Source organism: Bombina bombina, chromosome 6, assembly GCF_027579735.1.
Source record: "Bombina bombina isolate aBomBom1 chromosome 6, aBomBom1.pri, whole genome shotgun sequence".
Classification (NCBI taxonomy): Eukaryota; Metazoa; Chordata; class Amphibia; order Anura; family Bombinatoridae; genus Bombina; species Bombina bombina.
Genome location: NC_069504.1, coordinates 215,715,727 through 215,730,487, shown reverse-complemented (window position 1 = coordinate 215,730,487; position 14,761 = coordinate 215,715,727). Strand labels below are relative to the sequence as shown.

The 14,761-nt window shown below is 41.6% G+C and overlaps 1 protein-coding gene across 1 annotated transcript in view; it reads right to left on the bottom strand.

The window, feature by feature from the left end:
- TMEM117 (transmembrane protein 117) overlaps positions 1–14,761 on the bottom strand; it is a 1,400,775-nt gene that overhangs the window by 961,484 nt on the left and 424,530 nt on the right. The window contains exon 3 of the mRNA XM_053719203.1: positions 3,379–3,511. Coding sequence (XP_053575178.1) covers positions 3,379–3,511 — 133 coding nt within the window. The remainder of the gene's footprint in view (positions 1–3,378; positions 3,512–14,761) is intronic.

Here is a 14,761-nt window from a genome sequence, read left to right as displayed (position 1 = left end):
ATGGCACAGGATATAATTGCTTAAAACGTTTAGAAGGAGTAAATGAATTACCCAAATTATTCCATTCCCTGGAAATTACTTCAGAAATAGCACCAGGAACAGGAAAAATCTTCTGGAATAACAACAGGAGATTTAAAAACCTTATCTAAACGTTTAGATTTAGTATCAAGAGGACCAGAATCCTCAATTTCTAATGCAATTAGGACTTCTTTAAGTAAAGAACGAATAAATTCCATTTTAAATAAATATGAAGATTTATCAGCATCAACCTCTGAGACAGAATCCTCTGAACCAGAAGAACCATTATCAGAATCAGAATGATGATGTTCATTTAAAAATTCATCTGAAAAATGAAAAGTTTTAAAAGACTTTTTACGTTTACTAGAAGGAGGAATAACAGACATAGCCTTCTTAATGGATTTAGAAACAAAATCTCTTATGTTATCAGAAATACTCTGAGTATTAGATGTTGATGAAACAGCAACAGGTAATGTAACTTTACTAAAGGAAATATTATCTGCATTAACAAGTTTGTCATGACATACAATACAAACAACAGCTGGAGGAACAGCTACCAAAAGTTTACAGCAGATACACTTAGCTTTGGTAGCTTCAGCACCAGGCACCGATTTTCCAGAAGTATCTTCTGACTCAGCTTCAACATGGGACATCTTGCAATATGCAATAGAAAAAACAACATATAAAGCAAAATTGATCAAATTCCTTAAATGACAGTTTCAGGAATGGGAAAAAATGCCAGTGAACAAGCTTCTAGCAACCAGAAGCAATAAAAAATGAGACTTAAATAATGCGGAGACAAAAGTGACGCCCATATTTTTTTAGCGCCAAATAAGACGCCCACATTATTTGGCGCCTAAATGCTTTTGGCGCCAAAAATGATGCCACATCCGGAACGCCGACATTTTTGGCGCAAAAGAACGTCAAAAATGACGCAACTTCCGGCGACACGTATGACACCGGAAACAGAAAAAAAAATTGCGCCAAAAAAGTCCGCGCCAAGAATGACGCAATAAAATGAAGCATTTTCAGCCCCCGCGAGCCTAACAGCCCACAGGGAAAAGTCAAATTTTAAGGTAAGAAAAAAATTGTTTTATTCAAATGCATTATCCCAAATATGAAACTGACTGTCTGAAAATAAGGAATGTTGAACATCCTGAGTCAAGGCAAATAAATGTTTGAATACATATATTTAGAACTTTATAAAAAAGTGCCCAACCATAGCTTAGAGTGTCACAGAAAATAAGACTTACTTACCCCAGGACACTCATCTACATGTTTGTAGAAAGCCAAACCAGTACTGAAACGAAAATCAGCAGAGGTAATGGTATATATATATATATAAAAGAGTATATCGTCGATCTGAAAAGGGAGGTAAGAGATGAATCTCTACGACCGATAACAGAGAACCTATGAAATAGACCCCGTAGAAGGAGATCATTGAATTCAAATAGGCAATACTCTCCTCACATCCCTCTGACATTCACTGCACGCTGAGAGGAAAACCGGGCTCCAACCTGCTGCGGAGCACATATCAACGTAGAATCTAGCACAAACTTACTTCACCACCTCCATAGGAGGCAAAGTTTGTAAAACTGATTTGTGGGTGTGGTGAGGGGTGTATTTGTAGGCATTTTGAGGTTTGGGAAACTTTGCCCCTCCTGGTAGGAATGTATATCCCATACGTCACTAGCTCATGGACTCTTGCTAATTACATGAAAGAAATGTGAATAGTACAAGTGCAACATGTCTGTGTGCTATATTCTATACATGAATAAACTTACCTACTAATAGCCTGTGGGTTATGTAAGTGCACTGTACTTACCTGAATAGCACCCAGCTGCAGAGAAGACTGCTTCCAGTAGAGAGCCCATCCATTGCTATGCAAGCAACAGCAGAGGATCTCTGGTAGAAGTACGACGACAACCCAAAAGGCGGAGGCTAAAGGACACATGGGGCAGTCTTGTGACCAAATCCATTTAGAGAAATAGAGGGTCGCTAACCAGTACTCCATATTCCCCTCTGTTCAATGTCCTCTGTCTGAGGGGATAACAGATCTCACTTAGGTATGAGAACCCCTTTAAAAGTAGAATCTAGAGAAACTCAATTCTTTATCTACTTCTGTGAAGGCAAATATATAAACAGATATGCAGGGAGGTGAGAGGGTTTAAAAGCTCTAGATGTTTGGGGTATCTTTGCCTCTTCCTAATGGCCAGGAGTTGAATCCCACATGTCAATGCTTGTGGACTCTCACTACCTTATGAAAGAAAAGGTAATCAGAAAACGTAAACATAAATTAACCTATATTGATGAAGACTGTTTCATATGTTTGAATGCAGGTTTGTTTTTTTCATTCATGATTTAGATAGAGTACACCATTTTAAACAATGTTCCAATCTACTTATATTATTAAATTTGCTTCATTCGCTTGATATTCTTTGTTGAAAAACAAAACAAAACAAAAAAACACTGCACTACTGGGATCTCCTATTAGTGCATTGCTGCTCCTGAGCCAACCTAGGCATACTTTTCAAAAAAGGATACCAAGATAACAAATCAATTTAAATAGAAGTCATTTGTAAAGTTGTTTAAAACACCAAGCTGTGTCTGATTCCTAAAAGTTTAATTTTGATTTTACCGTCTGTTAATACCTTTTGATGACATGAGCAAGTATTCTAAACTACTACAAACAATATAATTTAGCATGTTTAAACCTCCAAACACCTATATGAGGAAAAATGAAACAATTTGTGTAACGTTTTCATGATCTAATGGTGTAATTTGAACTAGATTTTCAAGTTTTCATTAAAAACATATCTATTAACATGTGAAATAAGCAACATCATCAACACTGAAAATAAAACATGCAAAGAGTCAAGAAATGCAGTTTCATTCATGGTTTAGGGAGTGTTATATCACACATGCATTTGAAAACTTTTAGATAAATTGTTTGTATAATCAATAGATTGTTTACATTCTGCAAAGGAATTCTGAACAGCAATACTCATTTTTAAATGACAAATAAATATAACGGTGCAATTAAAGGACATGGATCCCCAGAGTTTAGTAAGAAAAGATCTATTTTTTTGTGTGTATGTTCTACTTGTGGCCATACTAATGCAAGGAGATCTGTACTTTTTTTTCTTAATATCCTAGTTTTAAGTCCCAACTAACTCTTGTAAAATATGTATATTTTGAAGGGCACAATACACTTTTACTAAACACATTTATTTTCATACTTTTACTATTGGCTGCAGGAGAAATGTAAACTCATACAATGATCCTGTAATCTACTAGTGTGATCCACTTGTAGATCTTCTCTGCCTTTTCAGCATGCCTGATTGAATGAGTCTGGCTTACCTCATGTTCCCAGCCATGAGAAGACACAAATTGTAGATATGTGAAAAGATGAAGAGGAAGAGAATTGTGCTGAAGAACATTGTCATCCACGATCCATGATCATCACGAAACATTTTCAGCCGAAGCAATTGACCTAAGCAATGAAGATATTGTATCTTGAGATATTTGTCTTGCACATAAACCGCTGCAAACTATGTTATAGGTATTGTATTTTCAAAAAGTAACAAAATTGACAATGTTATTCCAACAAACAGGTTACCCACAAAGCCATCAATGGAGTGTTGATATTTATAACTAACAATTAAGGTGAATGTAAATTTAGGTCACTACAAAAAAAAAAAAAATAATAGAAGCATTTTTGCCAATGCATGTATATTACAAAATCGCTTCTGTTCAATACCGAAATGCACCCATGGGGTTTCCGATTTTGGCTGGCATATCCCTTTAAAGGAATACAAGGCCATGAATCTAGGTATGTTGCATGACACAGGGTTGCAGGTTCAGGATTCTGATGTGGGTATGTGGCTAAAATAAGGAAAGCAGGTCAATGATCTTATATATATGTGTGCGTGTGTGTGTGTGGCAGACATTAAAATCAGTCCTATGAGCTTTAGGTCAATTGATATGATGGATGATTATTATGATTGTGTAGTTAGGTTGCACATAGGCTAGCAAAGTCAGATTACCATTTTAAAACCACTAATATTAGACGATTCTATAGTTTTTAAAAGCAGTGTTCATCTCAGCACAAGGAACAATGGATACAAATAAAAGTCAACAAAAGGATTTAGAGACTGGCATCTGCACACTGCATATTTAAAAGAAATATGACTCCAGGGCCTTTAAATCTGACCTACAAATAGAAGCTACACTTAATGCAGAACTCCTTGGGGATGCATGTAAGGTAGGGTGACCAGACATCTCGTTTTAAGCACACTGTCCCTTTGTCCATAGATCTTTTTACAGGGATGTACCATTTTTTGGTTTGTTTGGTTTTTTTTTTTAAATAATGAATGTTTACTTATTTTATTTTTCATATTATATATATGAAATACTTGCACTGGTATTTGTACACCCATTGCAGCACAATAACTTGTAAAATCTGCAGCTTTTAGAAACTCTGCAGCAAAAGAACATGTGGTGGCCATGTGTAAAGAAGTTTGTGTGCCCTTTTGGTGGTGTCTGACTGATAATGGGGGTGGGCGCTTGTGGTCAAACAGTTGTGCAGCAGAGCGAGAGCAGCTGAACATTCAAGAGAGGGTTGAAAAGCATATTTATTTATACCCTTGTGAAACAGGAAGTCATGGTTATGCAATTTCCTGTTCCTAGTCACCCAGGTGTGCTAACAAATGTAAAATATTAATGGGAATATAATTCAAATATATTAATCTCATATGAATTAATACAGGTGCCAATAATTGCTCCACACATTTTTAACAAAGATTTCTTTATTTTATTTTTTGGATAAACCTGTGTTGTGTTTACAATTGTTTGGTAAATATGAGCAAAGAAGGCTGTAAAAAAGTGTCTTGTTTAACCTTTTGGTCTTTTGTTTTAAAAAAAAAAAAAAAAAATATACAGAAAAATACTCGGCACTCATGGATATCAAAGGTGCTAATTTTAGTGGAGGGTCTTATAAAACATAATTTATGCTTACCTGATAAATTTATTTCTCTTGTAGTGTATCCAGTCCACGGATCATCCATTACTTGTGGGATATTCTCCTTCCCAACAGGAAGTTGCAAGAGGACACCCACAGCAGAGCTGCTATATAGCTCCTCCCCTCACTGCCATATCCAGTCATTCGACCGAAACAAGACGAGAAAGGAGAAACCATAGGGTGCAGTGGTGACTGTAGTTTAATTAAAATTTAGACCTGCCTTAAAAGGACAGGGCGGGCCGTGGACTGGATACACTACAAGAGAAATAAATTTATCAGGTAAGCATAAATTATGTTTTCTCTTGTTAAGTGTATCCAGTCCACGGATCATCCATTACTTGTGGGATACCAATACCAAAGCTAAAGGACACGGATGATGGGAGGGACAAGGCAGGAACTTAAACGGAAGGAACCACTGCCTGTAAAACCTCTCTCCCAAAAACAGCCTCCGAAGAAGCAAAAGTGTCAAATTTGTAAAGTTTTGAAAAGGTGTGAAGCGAAGACCAAGTCGCAGCCTTGCAAATCTGTTCAACAGAGGCCTCATTACAGAACTTTCCAAGATAAAAAGTTTAATACAGAGGCCTCAAAACAGAACTTTCCAAGATAAAAGTTTAATATCAATGGAATGAAGGGGTTCAAACGGAACTCCCTGAAGAACTTTAAGAACCAAGTTTAAGCTCCACGGGGGAGCAACAGTTTTAAACACAGGCTTAATCCTAACTAAAGGCTGACAAAATGCCTGGACGTCTGGAACTTCTGCCAGACGCTTGTGCAAAAGAATAGAAAGAGCAGAGATCTGTCCTTTTAAAGAACTAGCTGATAAGCCTTTGTCCAAACCCTCTTGGAGAAAGGACAATATCCTAGGAATCCTAACCTTACTCCATGAGTAACTCTTGGATTCACACCAAAAAATATATTTACACCATATCTTATGGTAGATTTTCCTGGTGACAGGTTTCCGAGCCTGTATTAAGTTATCAATGACTGACTCGGGGAAGCCACGCCTTGATAGAATCAAGCGTTCAATCTCCATGCAGTCAGTCTCAGAGAAATTAGATTTGGATGATTGAAAGAACCTTGTATTAGAAGGTCCTGCAACAGAGGCAGAGTCCTTGGTGGAAGAGATGACGTGTCCACTAGGTCTGCATACCAGGTCCTGCGTGGCCACGCAGGCGCTATCAGAATCACCGATGCTCTCTCCTGTTTGATTTTGGCAATCAGTCGAGGGAGCAGAGGAAACGGTGGAAACACATAGGCCAGGTTGAAGAACCAAGGAGCTGCTAGAGCATCTATCAGCGTTGCTCCCGGGTCCCTGGACCTGGATCCATAACAAGGAAGCTTGACGTTCTGGCGAGACACCATGAGATCCAGTTCTGGTGTGCCCCAACGATGGACCAGTTGAGCAAACACCTCCGGATGGAGTTCCCACTCCCCCGGATGAAAAGTCTGATGACTTAGAAAATCTGCCTCCAAGTTCTCTACGCCTGGGATGTGGATCGCTGACAGGTGGCAAGAGTGAGACTCTGCCCAGCGAATTATCTTTAAGACTTCTAACATCGCTAGGGAACTCCTGGTTCCCCCTTGATGGTTAATGTAAGCCACAGTCGTGATGTTGTCCGACTGAAATCTGATGAACTGAGGCCAAGCTAGAAGAGCATTGAATATTGCTCTTAACTCCAGAATATTTATTGGGAGGAGTTTCTCCTCCTGAGTCCACGATCCCTGAGCCTTCAGGGAGTTCCAGACTGCGCCCCAACCTAGAAGGCTGGCATCTGTTGTTACAATCGTCCAATCTGGCCTGCGAAAGGTCATACCCTTGGACAGATGGACCCGAGAAAGCCACCAGAGAAGAGAATCTCTGGTCTCTTGATCCAGATTTAGTAGAGGGGACAAATCTGAGTAATCCCCATTCCACTGACTTAGCATGCATAATTGCAGCGGTCTGAGATGCAGGCGCGCAAATGGCACTATGTCCATTGCCGCTACCATTAAGCCGATTACTTCCATGCACTGAGCCACTGACGGGCGTGGAATGGAATGAAGGACACGGCAAGCATTTAGAAGTTTTGATAACCTGGACTCCGTCAGGTAAATTTTCATCTCTACAGAGTCTATAAGAGTCCCTAGGAAGGAGACTCTTGTGAGTGGTGATAGAGAACTCTTTTCCACGTTCACTTTCCACCCATGCGACCTCAGAAATGTCAGAACTATCTCTGTATGAGACTTGGCAATTTGAAAGCTTGACGCCTGTATCAGGATGTCGCCTAGATACGGAGCCACCGCTATGCCTCGCGGTCTTAGAACCGCCAGAAGTGAGCCCAGAACCTTTGTAAAAATTCTCGGGGCAGTGGCCAACCCGAAGGGAAGAGCTACAAATTGGTAATGCCTGTCTAGAAAGGCAAACCTTAGGAACCGATGATGATCTTTGTGAATCGGTATGTGAAGGTAGGCATCCTTTAAGTCCACTGTGGTCATGTACTGACCCTCTTGGATCATGGTTAGGAAGGTCCGAATAGTTTCCATTTTAAATGATGGAACTCTGAGGAATTTGTTTAAGATCTTTAGATCCAAGATTGGTCTGAAGGTTCCCTCTTTCTTGGGAACCACAAACAGATTTGAATAAAATCCCTGTCCTTGTTCCGTCCGCGGAACTGGATGGATCACTCCCATTACTAGGAGGTCTTGCACACAGCTTAGGAATGCCTCTTTCTTTATCTGGTTTGCTGATAACCTTGAAAGATTAAATCTCCCTTGTGGAGGAGAAGCTTTGAAGTCCAGAAGATATCCCTGAGATATGATCTCCAACGCCCAGGGATCCTGAACATCTCTTGCCCACGCCTGGGCAAAGAGAGAAAGTCTGCCCCCCACTAGATCCGTTTCCGGATAGGGGGCCGTTCCTTCATGCTGTCTTGGGGGCAGCAGCAGGCTTTTTGGCCTGCTTGCCCTTGTTCCAGTACTGGTTAGGTTTCCAGGCCTGTCTGGAATGAGCAACAGTTCCCTCTTGTTTTGAAGCGGAGGAAGTTGATGCTGCTCCTGCCTTGAACTTTCGAAAGGCACGAAAATTAGACTGTTTGGCCTTTAATTTGGCCCTGTCCTGAGGAAGGGTATGACCCTTGCCTCCAGTAATATCAGCAATAATTTCCTTCAAGCCAGGCCCGAATAAGGTCTGCCCCTTGAAAGGAATGTTGAGTAATTTAGACTTTGAAGTTACGTCAGCTGACCAGGATTTAAGCCATAGTGCCCTACGCGCCTGGATGGCGAATCCGGAATTCTTAGCTGTTAGTTTAGTCAAATGAACAATGGCATCGGAAACAAATGAGTTAGCTAGCTTAAGCGTTCTAAGCTTGTCAATATCATTCAATGGAGCTGTCTGGATGGCCTCTTCCAGGGCCTCAAACCAGAATGCCGCCGCTGCAGCAGTGACAGGCGCAATGCATGCAAGGGGCTGTAAAATAAAACCTTGTTGAATAAACATTTTCTTAAGGTAACCCTCCAATTTTTTATCCATTGGATCTAAAAAAGCACAACTGTCCTCAACCGGGATAGTGGTACGCTTTGCTAAAGTAGAAACTGCTCCCTCCACCTTAGGGACCGTCTGCCATAAGTCCCATGTAGTGGCGTCTATTGGAAACATTTTTCTAAATATAGGAGGTGGGGAAAAGGGCATACCGGGTCTATCCCACTCCTTGCTAATAATTTCTGTAAGCCTTTTAGGTATAGGAAAAACGTCAGTACACACCGGCACCGCATAGTATCTATCCAGCCTACACAATTTCTCTGGAATTGCAACTGTGTTACAGTCATTCAGAGCAGCTAATACCTCCCCAAGCAATACACGGAGGTTCTCAAGCTTAAATTTAAAATTAGAAATCTCTGAATCAGGTTTTCCCGAGTCAGAGATGTCACCCACAGACTGAAGCTCTCCGTCCTCATGTTCTGCATACTGTGACGCAGTATCAGACATGGCTCTAACAGCATTTGCGCTCTGTATTTCTCCTAACCCCAGAGCTATCGCGCTTGCCTCTTAATTCAGGCAATCTAGATAATACCTCTGACAGGGTATTATTCATGATTGCAGCCATGTCCTGCAAGGTAATCGCTATGGGGGTCCCTGATGTAATTTGCGCCATATTAGCGTGCGTCCCCTGAGCGGGAGGCGAAGGGTCTGACACGTGGGGAGAGTTAGTCGGCATAACTTCCCCCTCGACAGAACCCTCTGGTGATAATTCTTTTATAGATAAAGACTGATCTTTACTGTTTAAGGTGAAATCAATACATTTAGTACACATTCTCCTATGGGGCTCCACCATGGCTTTCAAACATAATGAACAAGTAGGTTCCTCTGTGTCAGACATGTTTAAACAGACTAGCAATGAGACTAGCAAGCTTGGAAAACACTTTAAAACAAGTTTACAAGCAATATAAAAAAACGTTACTGCGCCTTTAAGAAACACAAATTTTCCCAAATTTTAAAATAACAGTGAAAAAATGCAGTTACACTAACGAAATTTTTACAGTGTATGTAATAAGTTAGCAGAGCATTGCACCCACTTGCAAATGGATGATTAACCCCTTAATACCAAAAACGGAATAACAAATGACAAAAAAAAAACGTTTTTTAAACAGTCACAACAACTGCCACAGCTCTACTGTGGCTTTTTACCTCCCTCAATACGACTTTTGAAGCCTTTTGAGCCCTTCAGAGAAGTCCTGGATCATGCAGGAAGAAGCTGGATGTCTGTGTCTGTAATTTTTGCTGTGCAAAAAAACGCCAAAATAGGCCCCTCCCACTCATATTACAACAGTGGGAAGCCTCAGGGAACTGTTTCTAGGCAAAATTCAAGCCAGCCATGTGGAAAAAACTAGGCCCCAATAAGATTTATCACCAAACATATGTAAAAAACGATTAAACATGCCAGCAAACGTTTTAAAATACACTTTTATAAGAGTATGTATCTCTATTAATAAGCCTGATACCAGTCGCTATCACTGCATTTAAGGCTTTACTTACATTACTTCGGTATCAGCAGCATTTTCTAGCAAATTCCATCCCTAGAAAAATATTTTAACTGCACATACCTTATTACAGGAAAACCTGCACGCTATTCCCCCTCTGAAGTTACCTCACTCCTCAAAATATGTGAGAACAGCAAAGGATCTTAGTTACTTCTGCAAAGATCATAGAAAACGCAGGCAGATTCTTCTTCTAAATACTGCCTGAGATAAACAGTACACTCCGGTACCATTTAAAAATAACAAACTTTTGATTGAAGAAATAAACTAAGTATAAAACACCACAGTCCACTTACGACCTCCATCTTAGTTGAGAGTTGCAAGAGAATGACTGGATATGGCAGTGAGGGGAGGAGCTATATAGCAGCTCTGCTGTGGGTGTCCTCTTGCAACTTCCTGTTGGGAAGGAGAATATCCCACAAGTAATGGATGATCCGTGGACTGGATACACTTAAGAGAAATATACATTACACTGTAAAATAGTTTACTTGCATTATGTTTACACCGTACCCCTCACATGCACCTAAGTAACATATAGCCAAGCAAAATGAAGTAAGAAAAATGTAAAAGAGCCCTAAAAGGAGAAGGGAAAAAGACGTGCTAAAGAAAAACTAACACTAAAAAAATAATGGTGGTGTCTCATGGACTCTCACCACAATGAAATTACATTTTCTTTCATACTGGTGTTGAGAGTCCGCAATCCATTACTCTTGGGACCACTACCCAATCTGTGGTGTTCACGAGTAATACCACAAAGGGAGGGACTTAAAAAACATTTTTTTCACTGAGAAAAATAACCCACAACAATCCAAAAAAAACAGAATTTATGTTTACCTGATAAATTTCTTTCTCCTACGGTGTATCCGGTCCACGGCTTCATCCTTACTTGTGGGATATTCTTAATCCCTACAGGAAGTGGCAAAGAGAGCACACAGCAAAGCTGTCCATATAGCTCCCCTCAGGCTCCGCCCCCCCAGTCATTCGACCGACGGTTAGGAGAAAAAGGAGAACCATAGGGTGCAGTGGTGACTGTAGTTTACAAAAAATAAAATTTAAACCTGACCAAATGCCAGGGTGGGTCATGGACCGGATACACCGTAGGAGAAAGGAATTTATCAGGTAAATATAAATTCTGTTTTCTCCTACATTGGTGTATCCAGTCCACGGCTTCATCCTTACTTGTGGGAACCAATACCAAAGCTTTAGGACACGGATGAAGGGAGGGAACAAGTCAGGTAACCTAAACGGAAGGCACCACTGCTTGCAAAAACTTCTCCCAAAAATAGCCTCCGAAGAAGCAAAAGTATTGAATTTGTAAAATTTGGCAAATGTATCCAGTGAAGACCAAGTCGCTGCCTTACAGATCTGTTCAACAGAAGCCTCATTCTTGAAAGCCCATGTGAAAGCCACAGCTCTAATAGAGTGAGCTGTAATTCGTTCAGGAGGCTGCCTTCCAGCAGTCTCATAGGCCAACCGGATGATGCTTTTCAGCCAGAAAGATAGAGAGGTCGCAGCCGCCTTTTGACCTCTCCTCTTGCCAGAATAGAAGACAAACAGGGACAATGTTTGTCTGAAGTCTTTAGTTGCTTTTAGATAAAACTTCAAAGCACGAACCACATCAAGATTGTGTAATAGACGTTCCTTGTTAGAAACTGGATTAGGACACAGAGAAGGAACAACTATTTCCTGGTTAATATTCTTATTGGAAACCACTTTTGGAAGAAAACCAGGCTTGGTACGTAAAACGACCTTATCTGTATGAAACACCAGATAGGGTGAATTACACTGCAAAGCAGACAATTCAGAAACTCTTCTAGCAGAAGAAATAGCAACCAAAAAACAAAACTTTCCAAGATAGTAACTTAATATCTATGGAATTTAGAGGTTCAAACGGAACCCCTTGAAGAACTGAAAGAACTAAATTTAGACTCCATGGAGGAGCCACAGGTCTGTAGACAGGCTTGATTCTGACTAAAGCCTGTACGAACACCTGAACATCTGGCACGGATGCCAGACGCTTGTGCAACAAAACAGACAGAGCAGATATCTATCCTTTTAGGGAACTAGCTGACAGACCTTTCTCCAATCCTTCTTGGAGAAAAGATAGAATCCTTGGTATCTTAATCTTACTCCATGAGTAACCCTTGGATTCGCACCAGCAAAGATATTTCCGCCATATCTTATGGTAAATTTTCCTGGTGACAGGCTTTCTAGCCTGGATCAGAGTATCTATAACTGATTCCGAAAACCCACGCTTAGCTAGAATCAAGCGTTCAATCTCCAAGCAGTCAGTTGCAGAGAAACTAGGTTTGAATGTTGGAATGGACCTTGGATTAGAAGGTCCTGTCTCAAAGGTAGCTTCCATGGTGGAACCGATGATATATTCACCAGGTCTGCATACCAAGTCCTGCGTGGCCACGCAGGAGCTATTAAAATTACCGAAGCCTTCTCCTGTTTGATCCTGGCTACCAGCCGGGGGAGGAGAGGAAACGGTGGAAAGACATAAGCTAGATTGAACGACCAAGGCGCCACTAAGGCATCTACCAATGTCGCCTTGGGATCCCTGGACCTTGACCCGTAACGTGGAACTTTGGAGTTCTGACGTGACACCATCAGATCCAGATCTGGAAGGCCCCATAGTTGAGTTAACTGGGCAAAAACCTCCGGGTGAAGTTCCCACTCCCCCGGATGGAAAGTCTGACGACTCAGATAATCCGCCTCACAGTTGTCCACTCCTGGGATGTGAATTGCTGATAGATGGCAGGAGTGATCCTCTGCCCATTTGATGATATTGGATACCTCCCTCATCGCCAGGGAACTCTTTGTTCCTCCCTGATGATTGATGTACGATACAGTCGTCATGTTGTCCGACTGAAATCTGATGAATTTGGCCTCCGCTAGTTGAGGCCATGCCTGGAGCGCATTGAATATCGCTCTCAATTCCAAAATGTTTATCGGGAGAAGAGATTCTTCCAGAGACCAAAGACCTTGAGCTTTCAGGGACTCCCAGACCGCACCCCAGCCTAAGAGGCTGGCGTCGGTCGTGACAATGATCAACTCTGGTCTGCGGAAACTCATTCCCTGAGACAGGTGATCCTGAGACAACCACCAGAGGAGTGAGTCTCTGGTTTTCTGGTCCATTTGTATTTGGGAAGACAAATCTGCATAATCCCCATTCCACTGTTTGAGCATGCACAGTTGCAGTGGTCTTAAATGAATTCGAGCAAAGGGAACCACGTCCATTGCCGCAACCATTAGTCCTATTACCTCCATGCACTGAGCTATGGAGGGTTGAGGAATGGATTGAAGAACTCGACAAGTGTTTAAAAGTTTTAACTTCCTGACCTCCATCAGAAAGATCTTCATTTCTACCGAGTCTATGATTGTTCCCAGGAAGGGAACCCTTGTGAACGGGGACAGGGAACTCTTTTCTATGTTCACCTTCCACCCGTGAGACCTTAGAAAGGCTAGAACAATGTCCGTATGAGCCTTTGCTTTGTGAAAGGACGACACTTGTATTAAGATGTCGTCTAGGTAAGGTGCTACTGCAATGCCCCTTGGCCTTAGCACCGCTAGAAGGGACCCTAGCACCTTTGTGAAAATTTTGGGGGCAGTGGCCAATCCGAAGGGAAGAGCCACAAACTGGTAATGTTTGTCCAGAAAGGCGAACCTTAGGAACTGATGGTGATCTTTGTGGATAGGAATATGCAGGTACACATCCTTTAAGTCCACGGTAGTCATATATTGACCCTCCTGGATCATTGGTAAAATTGTCCGAATGGTTTCCATTTTGAATGATGGAACTCTGAGGAATTTGTTTAGGATTTTTAAATCCAGAATTGGCCTGAAAGTTCCTTCCTTTTTGGGAACTACAAACAGGTTTGAGTAAAAACCCAGTCCTTGTTCTGCTGTTGGAACTGGGTGAATCACTCCCATTTTTAAAAGGTCTTCTACGCAATGTAAGAATGCCCGTCTCTTTATCTGGTCTAAAGACAAGCGAGACATGTGGAACCTTCCCTTTGGAGGAAGGTCCTTGAATTCTAGAAGATACCCCTGAGAGACAACTTCTTGAGCCCAGGGGTCCGGAACATCTCTTGCCCAAGCCTGAGCAAAGAGAGAAAGTCTGCCCCCTACTAGATCCGGTCCCGGATCGGGGGTTACCCCTTCATGCTGTCTTTGTAGCAGCAGCAGGCTTCTTGGCCTGTTTACCCTTGTTCCAGCATTGCAATGGTTTCCATGCTGGTTTGGGCTGGGATGCGTTACCCTCTTGCCTAGTGGCTGTAGAGGTAGAAGCCGGTCTGTTCCTGAAATTGCGAAAGGAACGAAAAACAGAATTTATGTTTACCTGATAAATTACTTTCTCCAACGGTGTGTCCGGTCCACGGCGTCATCCTTACTTGTGGGATATTCTCTTCCCCAACAGGAAATGGCAAAGAGCCCAGCAAAGCTGGTCACATGATCCCTCCTAGGCTCCGCCTACCCCAGTCATTCGACCGACGTTAAGGAGGAATATTTGCATAGGAGAAACCATATGGTACCGTGGTGACTGTAGTTAAAGAAAATAAATTATCAGACCTGATTAAAAAAACCAGGGCGGGCCGTGGACCGGACACACCGTTGGAGAAAGTAATTTATCAGGTAAACATAAATTCTGTTTTCTCCAACATAGGTGTGTCCGGTCCACGGCGTCATCCTTACTTGTGGGAACCA